We start from the raw sequence: 14753 nt of genomic DNA, 5'->3' as shown, positions 1-14753 counted from the left end.
CACATGGTCTGCCGTATGTGTGTAAAGGGTAGGACGAGTCGAACCGAGGCCTAGGGCTCCAAAGAGGATCTGGGGAAAACGGTATTGCCCCCTCGTGATTCTCGGCGAGAACCCGGCAGAAAACTTTTGGGGGAGATCTCTCGGGCTAACGGGTGATCATCGGGTTTTATGATGCGACCATGCAGATGTTAGGCTAATTTTATTTGAGCAGATCAATAAGAATTCAAACAGCACTGGTTATTCAAAGGTTTCGAAAAGTTTCAAGAAACAAACAGAGTCCGGAAATATTTGGAATGGGGTAGTTTATGGGGCAGTTTAAAGTCGGGAGGCAAAGAGGGCAATGACGCACCGCGAGTAGCCGAGGAAGAGAGATACGGACCGAAACTGGCAGTGGCGGAAGCAGCAAAAAGCCGACGAGTCCCGACCCGCGAAATGGTCAGCCAAATGTGAAGTGTGGATTCTCTATGTGCTTTCATTCTATCTTGTTGCTCCCCTTTTTGCATACCATAGACGGTATAAAACCAAAAAACAAATAATGATAATAAAACAATCAAAGCAATAGAACAAATGGTAGGGAGAATTTAAAAAAAAAGAAAAGTAATCAGAAGTAAAATATTGAAAATGAACAACCTCCCCCCGACTCCTTCAGTCTCCCAAATGCATGGAATGTGTACAAATCACGAATCACCGGTTCACCAACCCCTGGACAGAAAGAAACAAAGAAAAGAATAAGTTAATACACCAAAAAAGAAAGGGCAAAATTCGTGGTCGCATGAGCTCCTCGGTGCAGAACCAGCCAAACAGCTCCAAAGAAACCCCAATTATCCACGACGTGAGCCGCGTCGGGACAAAGGCTTGCCACGAGTAGCTTTAGCTTCGCGGGTATCGTCAACTGCCCGTTTGTAACGCTTGGCTGGGCGATCAGGGTCTACATGAAGATGACCAATGTCAGAGAGAGCAGCCGTGTTTCGCCAGCGAAGACAGCGAAGGCGATGTTCATTGACATCCACATAGGTCTTGGTGCGCGTAGTCACTCGCTTGGTGGGCATCTCCTCAGATTCAGCCCGCTCGGCTCGTTCACTGAGGTATGCCTCGCGGTTCTTCATATATTTGACAATGTTTCTTTGTTGGAGGTGGAGCTCCTTGAGCAATTTACTTTCCCTGTTGCCACGACCGTCCAACCACGCAATCAACTGTTCGATTGTGTCCGGGTCATCATAGTAGCCCCATTCTCGGGCATGCGAGACATGAGTGGACCCTTCCTCATGCTTCTTGCGCTCAGCTGGAGTAGTCTGGAAATGTTTTTGATATTGCTTGCGCTGTTCATCGGTCAAGTCAATAAAGCCGGATCGTTCCAACTCGTCGGGTCCCTGCACCCAAAGGCGGCCATTGGCGTAACGTGCCTCAGCAGTTGAGCTGTTCGGCATGCCTTCATAAGGCATCGCATTGCGTTCAAACCACCAATAACGGTTACAAAATCGATCCAATCCAAGGCATCGAGTTCGGGGGCAGTCAGCCTCGCGCAAATCATTGTCGACTACTTCAATCTTGTCCTCAATCTTCGTGATCTTGGCCTTTTGCTCGTCGATCTTCTTCAAAACTCGTTGGTACTGCTTGGTTCCCTTGGGCTGTTTAGCCAACTGTTCCTTGCGCTCTCGCTCCTCATCTTGTTTCCGTTTCCTCTCCAAAACCCGATCGACTCCTCCACGCAGTGCGCGGGGTCTGGGAGTATCATCATCATCGGTATCCATAGGGATCTCTGAGTCGCCTTCGATTCCAGTGAGCTTTGAATCATCCAAGCCTTCTCCCTCTAGCTCTGGAATTGGCGAAGGTGATTTCTCTGGCTCTGGTTGAAGTGCCTTCCGATCCTGGTGCAGCTGTCGAAGTTCACTCAAGCTGCGAAAAAAATAGTTAGCCCCGAAAGTAAGCCCGAAGCGAGAGTTGAATTATACTTACGCAGCTTTGCGGGCTTTCTGGTGTTCAATCTTTTCCTTCCGGAACTCCGTCATCTGGTTACTACATTCTTCGAGGTAATTTCGGATTGCCTTCGTCTCCAGACTCAGCATAGTAATCATCTGAAGAGCCTTGGAACGCAAATTGATATCAAGGGTCCGGTATTGTTCTTGGGCGGTCTGCTGAGTAGGTGGTTCGTCAAGTGGAGCAAGATGTTGTAAGATTTCGTTGCATGTCTGTTCAGAGCGAGGGCGAAGAGATAACTGGTGCAATAGCCCAATCATTACGAGTTCCCAGCCACCGTTGCGGAAATCGCGCTTTCGAAGACGATCCACCCATCCATACTTTTCGAACATTTCAGCTGCGCGATGGATGCGGACCTCAGCAGGTTCTTCCTCGTCGATGTGCGCCTTTATCTCTTCTGCCTCTTTCTTAGCTAGACTGCTGCGAGTGGTCATTCGAGTAGCTTTCGCCGGCGGCACTTCATCTTCTTCATCTTCTTCTTCTTCATCTTCTTCATCGTCTCCCTCGTCATCTTCGTCAGATTCATCAGAATCCTCTGAAGGAAAATCTGGAAGTGATATCTGAATTGCACCGTCGTCCTCTTCGGCGTTCACGAGCTTCTTCAGGATAGCACAGTGTAATTCAACGAGCAACTCGCAGTCAATTTCCTCTGATGAGAAACGCATGGCCTGCAAGTAATCATCGAACGTGAAGGAGTCCAACTGAAATACCTCACAGTAAACATTGAGGGTATTCCATGTTTCGAGAAGCAATCCGACAGATTCAGGTTCTACATCGTCGGGTAGAAGGTCTTCGGCTCCGTCGTCATCCGTCTCTCCTAGCATAAGAAACTTCAATGTCGGGCGGGGGCTCTTGTCAGGGCGTGGGGCAAGTTCCAAATCCTCGATAGGATATTTGATCGGCGGTGGTGACGGGGGTCTAGATTCGTTTTTGACAGCAGCAGGCGGTGGCATCTTCTTGTCTCCAACTTGCGGGGGCTTAGTTGGACGTAAGGGGTTAGATGGTGGCAGGAAAGATGGGTTCCCGTTCAATGACCGCTGGTATTCTTGATATTGAGCCTCTCGTGACTTGGCCAATTCCTGTGCTGAAACCTTCGATTTTTGTCCTTTGACAGCAGGCTTCAACTCTGGTAATTGCTGAGAGGCGAAGAAGCCAAAGAAGCCATCTTGGTCGGCTTTTTTCATTGCTTTCTTCTCGGCAACCCTCGCGCCGTATTGCAAGTGCTTGGGAATATCGACAGAGATCTTGTATTCTTCTGCAGCCGAAGGCTTGACGAGCCAGGGCGCACCCGTCCAGGATTCTCGAGTAACATTATTTTTGATAAATCCTCGCAGCATCAACTTCGTGAATGCTTTACGGTCACGGGTGATATGGTCTTGGTCCAACAGTGCCTCCTCATTCTGTCGGTCTGAGACTTTCACGAGATACCGGGCAAACGCTGGGGTCTTAATGGTCCCGTCAGCATAGAGTTGTTCGGCGAAGTTAGCCTTGTCTCGAATTGTACCATGGAGCCTCGTGCTATCCTCTAGTAGAATTAGGACGGGCTCTCCAGGGTAAAAGTCATGCTTAAATTCCTAAATGAGTGTTAGTTGGATAGAGCCCACTAATACTCGACAAAGGAATCTCACTTCAAAGACCTCGTCCACTATGATTCAAATAGATTATTAGTATGGACATGATATAGGACGAATTACAGGTCAACTTACCCAAATTGTCAACCCGTGAAACGGTAGAGAATTGGATACGGCGCAATATGGGCTCCTTCAAAGCCTCTGGAAACGTATTATTTACCTCGCGCGATTCTTCCATCTATTCGCGAAAGTTAGTCTCCTTCCCAGATGTCAATCTCTCAGCTAGCACTGTGATCACCAACCTCACTACGCAACGCCTCGAAAAAGTTCAGGCCCGAATGGCCTGTAATTTCGCAAATAAACCGGCGTTGTTTATAAAAGTCCATACGCGACAGGTATGGCTCGTAGCTTATGAAGACCTCGCTGGTCTCGGGTATAACCCATACCTGTGGTGCGGGGTGCTGTCAATAAGAGAATTCCTGTTATTGTAGAATGCGACGAGATGATACCTCGGAATTGTCATCTTCGATGACGGGTCGGGGGAGATATTGAACGGGTTTTCGTTTGAACAGGACCTGGTTTTCCAATGTAAGCCAAAGCTCTCACTGGAGATCTATGCTTGCACCGCCAGTTTCGTACGCGCGGCCAGCTACTTCTCGCAGTGAATAATTCGGCGTACCATTATCTTATAATTTCGTAAAGACACGCGCCGGACTACCGGAAAAGATCGCAAATAACGTCGAACATGAAACGGCTACTAAACCACGCGACTCTAATTAGCGATTCATGCCGCATCATGCAAGTTTAAAAAGTCGGGAACAGAAGAAAGCGAGTACACAGCGGTATAGAATAGATGGGTATAGATAGGGTGGGACTGGGGCAGCTCATAGAAAAGTCCGATCTTGGACTATTTCTAATCCTGGGAGAAGGAATTATGCCGGTGGTCATCATGGCGACCTGGGCTTGAGCGAGCGGAGTGCAAAGGCGTCACATAAAGCTCAAGCGACGGACTTACCGGAGAAACGCGTCGTGAATAGCGTCGCGATAGTTCAAAAAAGCAGTGGTGGAGTTTATAGAAAATTGGTGGTGGATCAAGGAGGGTGGACGCGCTGAGTTGAAGAGGAATTGGGGAAGGAAAGAAAGCAAAAGGTCGAAAAGGTTCAAGGCCCCAAAAGAGGAGGAAGCGGTAGATCAACCGCGAATCGGCGGTGGACGCTGATTGGCGGAGAGGAGGAGCAGCGGGAAGTCAAACACAGCAGAAAAACCAACTTGGCGCTTTGCAATCCATTTCAATCCCAAGACCCTCCTTGCTCTCCTACTGTCTTCTTGCCCGTACTTCTCGTCCTTCATTATCCATCCACTCCACCATCCACCCTAGTATTTACCCTCTTTCGACTCGTCGCAATCCGGAGAATTCATTGGTGAATTTTGTATTTAATTTAATCCCCGTTTATCCTGCGCTTTTGTCAATTATCAAATAACCCCACAGGGCCACCTCTCCCACGATCATGCTCGAGTCCCAAAAATGACTGTGAGATGCGTGATAACTCAATTTTTTCCTCCACCACAATACTTACACATGCTCACCAGAGACCCAGAAATGGTTAATATCTTTGATCTTGTCCTTTTGACAATAAAAATAGTCATTAAAAAAAACTTTACCGACTATATCTTTCTTCTATAAAGATCTATACCAATTCGGGACGTCGCAATGTCCTTCTAGTTCTTACCCATATCCCCATATCATATGTATAAAGTCTTCGTTTTCGAGCACTTTAATGGATGCTATGGTATTAGGCTACACATCCAATTGTTAAAACTGTTTCTTCTCCTGCAGAAGGACGGCATAAAGATTTCTTCTTGTCGCAAGTACTCGCAGCATGGGCTAATGGCCTCCATGCTACCTCTGATAAGAACTGAATGCATGATCTCAGGGCCTGGTTTTGATCAGTGACAAGAAGAGTTACGAAGGAAATTTGTTCTATCGCGTGTCAGAATGACCCGGTCTGACTTCTGGTATCCATTGGATATGCCTCTATAACAAGCATAACCCTATAAATCCCCTATGATCTGGCAAAGATGACAGACTATGTAGATGAGTTATTATTCTCTTTATTCTAAATTCATATACTAACCCTTCTAATAATGTCTAGTCTGAGACGGCGATGTCAGGGTGACTCAAAGGAAACGACAGGCATCCATTATGACGCGCATGTTCATACTTCAAACACTAAGAGACGCTCTCAATGTGGGCCCTGATAAACTTCTGTCAAGCTGTCAGCTATTTTAGAGAAAACGAAGAGACTGGAACTTGTACGCCAGCCTTGGAATTTAATTAACAGTAATTACAGCCCGAAGTTTTTGCAAGAAACATGTGTATCTTGAGCCTTTTGCAACTATACTATGTATGTATCTCGACTTGAAGTGCACTAGATAGGTACGAACTTTATTAAACATAATTTAGGCTCAACGGGAAATGAATTCCCGCACAGAAATAGTTCCATCGAAAAACACTCGTAGATTCAAGCAAAATATCGAAATAACACCCTGATTCAGCATTGGGATTAGTATCCTGGCCGCGTCCTGCAGGCGGAATGCAGCATGGAACTCGCGCGGAACAGACTAGCCCCTTTAGGAATAGCGTGCATGTTAGATTCCGGTTCCCAGTCTTCGGTGGGTCTGGCCCACGTGGTCAGCCAAACAGTGCAAACACTACATCATCGCTACTAAATAGTCAGGTTAATTAAGCTGATCAGCTAATGTAGGCAATTTAATTATGACACAACAGAGCGTCAATTCTACCTGCGAGCTGGAAAAATAACATTGGAAGTAAGCAGTGAGCTCTGAATTTCTATGGAATGATCGTGCACTTTTTTGTTTTGCTCCAGCAACACCGCTATGCAGTGAAATACACGACCATAAAGCCAACCCAACTGCCGACTACTCCAAGCGCAGAGTAACTGCTCATAAACATAAGGGGCAAAAACTGCAGCTTTTCAAATCCGAAGATAAGCTGGTGTATCAAAGAGCAATATACAATCAGGGGAATTGCAAAAGTCAGATACAGCAAGGACAAGCGGTCGAATACAAAGACGCGGCGGCGTTCGGGAACTGGTGCGACTCGGTCAAATACAAAGAGGAACAGAATCAGCCAGAACACGGTGTACACGATCTTGAGTGGAAATTCGGCGGCAGTGAACAAGAGTGGGAAGAGAGATACGTGGCCGGCTACTGCAAGCGGCCGGAAGGCGCTGAAATAGCGGCGATCCTTGAGAGCGATGAGGCTGAACGGAATGATAATCAAAAGAACGGCTTTCTCGTGGACATGCCAGCCGAAGAGGAAAGATGCATAGCCACAAAGAGTCAGTGCTCCGACGAAGGTATCCCAGTCAGGCTGGAGCCATAACTTCACTAGAGGGACCTAGAGGTGGTATGAGTAGAATATTCGCCAAGGGAGAAGAGAAGAATTGTACTCACCAGTTGGAATATGAATGTGAGCAGAAATGTTTGCTCACTGGCCACTTCAGGAAGGATCGCGAACGACGTGTCTCCCACAAGCCCCCGAGTAACACTGTTGAGTGCCTCTAGATTTACAGGCAGACCAAGGCGTGGGGCCACTGGGAAATCGAATCAGTATACTTTATCATTTTGAATCAAAATGCCATGGTGGAACGGATAGAGCTTACATGGAATTAGAGCTCGATCTGTGAAGGAATACATAGCCCAGATGTTAGGTGCCCAATACGCATGGCACAGTCCTCGCGAAAAGGGGAAGAGTCGGTCTTTCAATTGAAGTATTTGACCCCATTGGACAAAGGGACCGAATGCGATTGCAAAAACCCCAACAACGCAAACTCCAAGTTTGATGATATTGCCAAATCGCGGTCGCAGGAAATTCTTGGGGTCGAGGCAGTATGAGCGCAGCAAGTAGACAAAATAGGCGAGGGAGAGGTAGAGGTATATGTGCTTAAAGCACAAAAGGACTGCAAAGATTATTCCGCTAAACAGCTTGTAATTTTCACGAGCTAGAACGATGGACAGAATCAATATTCCATACATGAACCCATTGTACTGGAAATGGATATGGTCGATGATGAATAGACCCGGCGATAGGAGAATAGAGACACTGGCGACGTGTGCAGCCTGTTTATTGGCAAGCGGAGTAGACTTGATGAAACTAAAGGAGGCATTGAATTAGCGCTGCAAGCTTCAGAGATGTGGCTGCTACCTACCGGCTTAGCGCATAGACTAGAACGAGCTCAGTCAAGATGACGGTAGCTCTCTGGAAGTATATGGTCTCCCATGAGTCGTATCCTAGGTTCTTAACAACTAGCATTGCCGGGTCGATATACGAAGCAGCTTGCGACATCAGCCATTCGAATGCTGCAAAGAATGGGGGGTAGTCTAGAGTCCATTCTGATGTTTTCTTGGAAACGGTTAGGGTCAATTGCGCTTTCGTTTATCGCATGTGGTAGACTGACTTCGTAATACCATTCTTTAACTGGCAGTGAGTGGGTGATGGCAAGCCAATTGCGGTGGACCTCGAAATCAGTGGATTTGCTAGACACGGGTGCGGGACACGGTTAGAACATTGTTGAAATACATCATCCAAATAGGAGGCACTCACTAAGCTGGAAAGAGGAGCACTTTAAGAGCACCCGCAACGATAGCGCATTGCGCCAATGAGGGATAAAGCTCAGCCATTGGAAGAGCGGGGCATTATTTCTGGAAGAATTCGCGTCGATTGGAAAGAAAGAAAATAAAGATGAAGCTCCTCCGCATAGGAGAATGTCACGTGCTTATGCGGAGAACAAATCGGGAGAAGGCCAGGTATCAACAGCTAAACCCACTAGTGCAGCTTAATATATTCCGCATGGACTTAAACGACGTCGGAATCCGACACACCATACTCAACAGTGTCCAACTAAATCACTTCATTGACTTTTCTCCGTCCTCAGCTGTTATTGCCAAGGAACTTCGCCTTTGCGTGATTGCTATCGTGGTTGGGTGGATCACCACTCGTGTTGTATCCAGCATCTGTGAACTCCCCGAAAGATCGACATCCTGCGAACATTGTGATTCCAATCATTCGAAGCGACCTAAGACTAAAGAATAGGTGAAACATAGCCCCACTGGAGCTATCTATATTGGATTGTCTTGCGAGAATTTGGCCCCTCCTTTCTTACAGCTCTTCAACTCTTTCCACCCTATCATTACTACCACCACAATGAAGACTTTCACTTCTCTAGCGCTGCTTGCTGTAGGCGCTACAGCCCAGGTCATTGAAAGCGCAAGCTTTGGCTATGGCAAAACGTAAGGATCCGCATCCCATGTGTCTTTCCCCCTTTGATCCTGTGTCTAACACCTATTCAAAAAGTATCTCCCCAAGTCGCGATTCAATTCCAGGGTGGACTATTGGTGGAGAGGGATTTGACCCTTCTTTGGTAAGTCTACTACTTTTCTATGTGAACTAAACTGCGTCTAACATATGCCTAGTTATCCGATAAACTTATTTTAACGCCTCCATACCCCGGAAATGCTCGAGGATCAGCCTGGGCACAGAGCCCGTACGTCATACTTCCCAAGTCAACATTGGGCAGCGCTAATGACTGATTATAGTATCTCTCAGCCTGAGTGGTCCGCCGAATTCCAATTCCGAGCCAGTGGTCCAGAACGCGCCAGCGGCAATCTTCAATTATGGTACACAAAAGATGGACAGGCACGCGTGGGGACATCCAGCATATACACCGTGGGCCCGTTTGATGGGCTTGCACTGGTGATCGATACACATGGCGGAAGGGTACGTCGCAGTTCTTTCGTGACAAAAGTGAACAATGGCTGACCGAAACAGGGTGGAAGCATTCGTGGATTCTTGAACGACGGAACAACAGACTACAAGACTCATCGTAGTGTCGACAGCTTGGCCTTCGGTCACTGCGATTACTCTTACCGTAACCTCGGTCGCCCCTCTGTGCTAAAGATCAAGCACACCAACGCGTTCTTCGAGGTTACCGTGGACGACAAGGTCTGCTTCTCGACGGAAAAAGTACGCATATGACAACGAAAAGTTACCGATAGATATTTGTCATTAGTACTAACTATCCATTAGGTCGTACTTCCATCTGGAAACACCTTCGGTATCACCGCCGCTACCCCCGAGAACCCTGACTCCTTCGAGATCTTCAAATTTGTCCTCGAGTCCGCGGCTGGCCAAACCATTCCTCAAGGCAACATCCCGCAGCAGGAAAAGCAGCAACCGATCGTGAACCAGGAGATTCCGCCAGTGGCCCAAGCTGGCTCCGGCTCTGACAAGGCTTCCGCGGCTCAGTTCTTTGACCTCAGCAACCGAATTCAGTCTCAGAGCAAAGTCTCCAACACCATCGTCCAGGATATTAGAGCGCAAGGGACTAAGAGTGAAACTCGTCACGCCGAGCTCCTCCGTCTCACCGCATCAAAGGACCAGGTGGCTTCTCTGGAGGCCCGTCTTCAGCGCATGGAGTCCATGCTCCAGAGCCTCCAGCGTGATCTGGAGGGTAAGGACTATAGCAGTCGTTTCAACCAGCTCCATGACACCCTGAGGTCTTCGCATGTTACCTTGAGCGAGGCTCTTCACGGTCACCTGTTGAGTGGTAAGTAACAGAAATAGCATCGAGTCCACAATACTATCAGAAGGGTACTAATTCCATTCTTTTCAGCTATCACTGCCTCGACACCGCGCATGGGATTTTTCATCTTCCTCGTCATTGCATTCCAGGTGTTCCTGGCTGGCTCCTACGTCCTCTACAAGCGTCGCCGTGCTAATATGCCTAAGAAGTTTCTCTAAGCGTATTGCGTTTTATTTCCTTTTTGGAAAAGCCCACAGCTATTTTACTGATGTCTTGCATCCATGATACTATTGCGTATTGAGATAATGCACCTCTGTGACGGAGAAACGATAGGATTCGACTCGGTATTGATAATGGCTTGTTCTTCTCATGTTTTGTGTTATGTATTGGCTTTTATGTCTTTTGTCTCATTGGTTTGGCGCTAGGCTTATGTGTCCGCCGATTTTCGGACTTTTCATGTAGAGTACGAATTCCCCCGTTGAAATTTTATTGAGTTCGGGATTTTGTTAACTCCGTTTGCGTCCTTTCCTTTGTTTAGATTGATGATAGAACATTAAGCCATAAATGAAGAAGAGGTAGAAAGTAAAGGATATTGATGGAAAAAGCGAAGTGAAAAAAAACTTCAAGGTCAAGAAATGGATTCGGCCATTTCTGCCTATGCTATCGTACAGATGATTCTTCGAAAAGGCGCCGTCCCATGCTCACATAACGATTTCGCAGATTGTTAGAGGGAGAAAAAAGCAAGAAAATGCAATCGTCAAAGTGCGGAAAGACGATGAATAGAACTGGTGGTCCAGAAAAAAAAAACGCGGACAGAAGGGCTAGCACCGCGGAGCAAAAAGGGAAGAACGGAGGAAAGGAAATATTAATGATGGGAGTTGAGTTACTCAGCGACTTCACTCTCCTGTGGATCTTCCTCAGTATCAGTAGTCGTAGTTGGAGCCTTTGTGGGCTGCTCGGTCGGAGAACTTTGAGGTTGTTGTGGTTGAAGGGCGGCCTGAGCCAGATCAAGGAGACAATCGGCAGCCTCGAACTCCTCGTCACGGCGAAAGCCAGTTCGAACACGACGTATTTCAGAGTCGCAGAGAGCATCAAATTCATCCAGCCATTCTTTGGAAGTGGCCGAGAATCTGGAATCGTTCGAAACATTTGAGAGAGTTCTTGTAGCCAAGTCCTTCATTGCAAGTTTCGTGACCTTCAACATGTGCTTCTTTACACGCTGGGCAGTCTCATCATTAATGTTCTTTTGATCTGATTTGACAGTCTTCACGAAGTCCATGACCACGTCACCAGCAGGGACACGAATGCGACTTTCGCGCCACTCATCATCAAAGGTGCTTTCATGGTCAGACTGAGGCAGGATATCCAGGTCAATGACGTTAACTTTCTTGGGACGACGGACACGGCGCTCTTGCACCTGGCCGTCAACTATTTTGGTGGCGATCATGTCATCGGGAGAAAGATGGTTGGGGCACATCCAGCCAGTGACAGGGTTAGGGGGTGCAGCGAGGGGAGGGTCAAGACAGTCCAGATGGAAGCGGCAGGTGCAGTAGTCGCATCTGATTATGGGACGTACATTGTCTGAACATCTGCCACACCCGTCACAAAGAACCACTTGCTTGTTGTCAAGCAGTTTGGTCAGGTTGCTGTCATTGTAGACTGGTGCTGCGGTTCCAGCTTTGGGTGGCTTAGTCAGACGGGGAATGTGGGGGACAGACATGTAATAGCGCTGGTTCTTCACGTCGGTCGGATAGCTTGGATCGTACTGAACGCCCTCAGCAACACCAAGGAAATAATCTTTGATCTCATCTGGTGGAGAGAACTCAGTCTTTCTAAAGTGGTTGCCCTTGATGATCGAGAATGTGAATAAATGTTTGGTGTCACACGTTGGGCAGTACCACTCCTGCTCATCTTTGAGCGAGCCCTTGTTCAAGGATTTGAGGCATTTGAGGTGGAAAGCATTTTCGCAGGTATCGCAGCACAGCAATTTGCCACCTCCATCGCATATAATGCAGTTATCCATGTTTTCATCTTCAAAATCTCTGTCGCTGTAAAATATCACATTAGTCAATTAGGATCGGACAAGCTTCCCAAAACAAAGATAACATACATCGATTGCGGTCGGTGCCGCTCATCCCAATCCTTATCCCATTCGTTTACTCGGTTAGAGTAGCATGAATTTGATACATCAGAAAGTTCATCCGTGTTATCGGCAGATACGGATCGTGTAGCTGATCGAAGGCGGGCACTCGCAGAAGTGCAAAGTTCTTTGGCCTTTTGTTTTTTACTTTGGAAGTTTAGCGCGCGATTCTTGTTCTTCTGGCCCTTTGTCATCTTGATGACCTTGTCGTTCTCGGTGTTCTTCGTGCTCCCTGTCGGGCTCTCTGTCCTCTTGGCCCTGCCTTTGTCCAACATCCTTTGCCGCTTCTGAGAACGCTGCGTGCGAGGAGAAAGAGAATGTGATGGAGGAGAAGTATCTGAATTGTCATCGGAATCAGCCCCCGCATTACGATGCTGTATTTCTGCCTCCTCCAGTAAAGGACGGACAGAACTAGAATCAACAGGAAGGTCCTCGGGCTTGGATTCATTTGCAAAGCGAGTGCGTTTGCTTTGGATGTTTTCTTCCATGGATAGATCTGACTCCCACTCGCGACGTCGCTTGAAAGGAAGCTCGTTGGCAGGACATGGTTTCTTGGCACGTTTGATGGGCGCAGTGTTTGTTTTGCCAGTCACAAAAGCTTCTTCCAGTTTTGGACCAGAGACATCTCGATATACGTCAGAGACTTTAAAGGAAGCTTTGTGAGTTCCAATTTCCAGAGTTTTGACGGATGATAAATCAGAGTCACTGCCTGACTCATAACCATTAAGAACGTCTGATTGAGCATGCTTCTCGTTGAATGTGCGGTACCACTTTGACGCATCATCCGCAGAATGTCGTAGAATTGTGCGAAGTGCAAGATCAAGATTGTGGTCCTGTTCATTGGATTTGCGGCCTAAATTATGAATCAGGGCCAACTTGAACTCGTCATCTTTCGCTTCAGACCACAAGTAGACGAGACTCAAGGCTACTGTATCGTCGGTAGAGCATTTGCAGTAGGAGATAGCCCTTTCCAGAACTTTTCTCGCATTGAGAACATCATAGGTCTTTGATTTTGGCAGAGGCAAGTATTTCAACAAAGCGATGAAATCACGCCGCGTGGACTTATCAGTATCTGAAGCCATTTCAGTTTCTGCCCCTGCTGTGGCCGGAGGTGATTGTGTTTGGTGGAAGGGGTTTTCAGCGTGAGACGCAGGAGGCTGTGTGTCGGTGAGGGGAAAGGCTGGGTCAGTTATGATCTCGTCGGCAGGTGTAGAAACAACAGTCTCAGCCGGAGAAAGTGATGGGTGAGCAGTTGAAGGTGGAAGAAGGTGAGGTTCAAACGCCTCGGAGATTGGAGTAGCAAGGGTGGTTTTAAGGGCCTCGTCTTCATTCACTTCCTCCGCCATTTCGGCATCTAATTCCCTCTCCACCTCATTCTCGATAGAGCTCCTCAATGCCACCGGATTTATTCCCTCGTTGAATTTGTCGCCCTTTTTGTCCAAACAAAGAATGTCAGAACTCATAGGTTCATCGGCGGTTGGGGTCATGGGGGTGTCGGTGGTCATGAGGTCTTCGTCATCTTGGTCGGTACGTGTCACCAGCTTGGCAGTCGCAAGTACATGTTTAGGCGGCGGTTTCAAGCCGACACTTTTGTACTCTGCCAGAGAGGGATACTCGCCGATCGGCTTCATGGTGCTGAGGTGTTCGCGGTTCAGGGCGTTGGTAGAATCGGCTTTCGCCTTACTCGAGGACGCGCAAGCGACCGGATGTTCCTGCCATTTGGCCTCGTTGGACTTCTCGGGGGTGTCGATCAGAGCTTCATTGCCCGTGTGCGCGGATTTGGCGCGTTTGCGACGCGAATTTTGCTCGAGGTTGGTGGTTTTCGCAAGGTCGGCGTTCGCGGGTTCAGGATCAGCCCGATGCTTGGAGGATCGAAGAAAGTAGCCCATCGCGGTAGGCGGAAGCGTCTAGCTAGGGTTAGTGCCGCGCCCAGCCGTGCCCTAAGTTTCTCTGGCCCAAATAGCGCTTGATGGACAAACCCAGAAATTAAAATTGAAAATGTTGATTTCACTCGACTTCTTCAAAATCCAGATGGAGACTCTTGAAGAGCTCAGAAATGGCAAATGCGCTGCTGTTTCCAAGCAGCACAGCTGCGACGGTGAAAGGTCGAAATGGAGAGCGAGTAGGTTCAGCTGTGCATTTTTCAATCACAACTGAGGTTTGGAGACAGAGAGGGAAGCGAATGCTTTCAAAGAGTTGAAGAACAGAAAAAGTGCTGCTTAGGTGTGAAGACCAGAATAGCTGAGAGAAATGAAAACGATAACAGGCATCTCGTCGCCCAAGGCTTCCTCCATAAATGACAAGTAGAACCAGTTAGGCGGAGGGAAAGAAACGGATGGCTGAAATGAAGCTAGGACATCTCTTTACGCCCACGACGAACTATTTAGTCGGTGAATGGATATCAAATGAATGGCAGTGCCATACGGTGGCAAAAATTGAAGAAAAACAGCTCTGGCTGTC

General features: G+C 47.7%; 4 protein-coding genes across 4 annotated transcripts; 1 reads left to right on the top strand and 3 right to left on the bottom strand.

Annotated features, from left to right (window-relative positions):
• Window positions 1-821: 821 nt before the first annotated feature.
• N7478_013098 (uncharacterized protein) lies at window positions 822-3934 on the bottom strand (the record flags this gene model as incomplete). Its single annotated transcript, XM_056929308.1, has 5 exons — window positions 822-1896; window positions 1957-3551; window positions 3606-3622; window positions 3684-3786; window positions 3851-3934. 5 exons carry the CDS (start codon window positions 3932-3934, stop codon window positions 822-824), a joined length of 2874 nt encoding a protein of 957 aa, XP_056772670.1.
• Window positions 3935-6444: 2510 nt separating this feature from the next.
• Window positions 6445-8252, bottom strand: N7478_013097 (dolichyl-P-Glc:Glc1Man(9)GlcNAc(2)-PP-dolichol alpha-1,3-glucosyltransferase ALG8; the record flags this gene model as incomplete). Its single annotated transcript, XM_056929307.1, has 6 exons — window positions 6445-6969; window positions 7026-7165; window positions 7235-7725; window positions 7781-7974; window positions 8030-8108; window positions 8176-8252. 6 exons carry the CDS (start codon window positions 8250-8252, stop codon window positions 6445-6447), a joined length of 1506 nt encoding a protein of 501 aa, XP_056772669.1.
• A 523-nt stretch (window positions 8253-8775) lies between these two features.
• On the top strand, window positions 8776-10371 carry N7478_013096 (uncharacterized protein; the record flags this gene model as incomplete). The annotated part of the gene is made up of 7 exons (XM_056929306.1): window positions 8776-8861; window positions 8926-8992; window positions 9045-9115; window positions 9168-9348; window positions 9400-9594; window positions 9658-10177; window positions 10244-10371. The coding sequence occupies 7 exons, from the start codon at window positions 8776-8778 to the stop codon at window positions 10369-10371; spliced, it is 1248 nt and encodes a 415-aa protein (XP_056772668.1).
• A 665-nt stretch (window positions 10372-11036) lies between these two features.
• Window positions 11037-14182, bottom strand: N7478_013095 (putative PHD finger domain protein; the record flags this gene model as incomplete). The annotated part of the gene is made up of 2 exons (XM_056929305.1): window positions 11037-12195; window positions 12264-14182. 2 exons carry the CDS (start codon window positions 14180-14182, stop codon window positions 11037-11039), a joined length of 3078 nt encoding a protein of 1025 aa, XP_056772667.1.
• Between the last annotated feature and the right edge of the window lie 571 nt (window positions 14183-14753).

Source organism: Penicillium angulare, assembly GCF_028827245.1.
Source record: "Penicillium angulare strain IBT 27051 chromosome Unknown utg000012l_segment0_segment0, whole genome shotgun sequence".
Lineage (NCBI taxonomy): Eukaryota > Fungi > Ascomycota > Eurotiomycetes > Eurotiales > Aspergillaceae > Penicillium > Penicillium angulare.
Note: the sequence above shows the minus strand (reverse complement) of the source record. Positions and strands in the feature narration are given on the sequence as shown.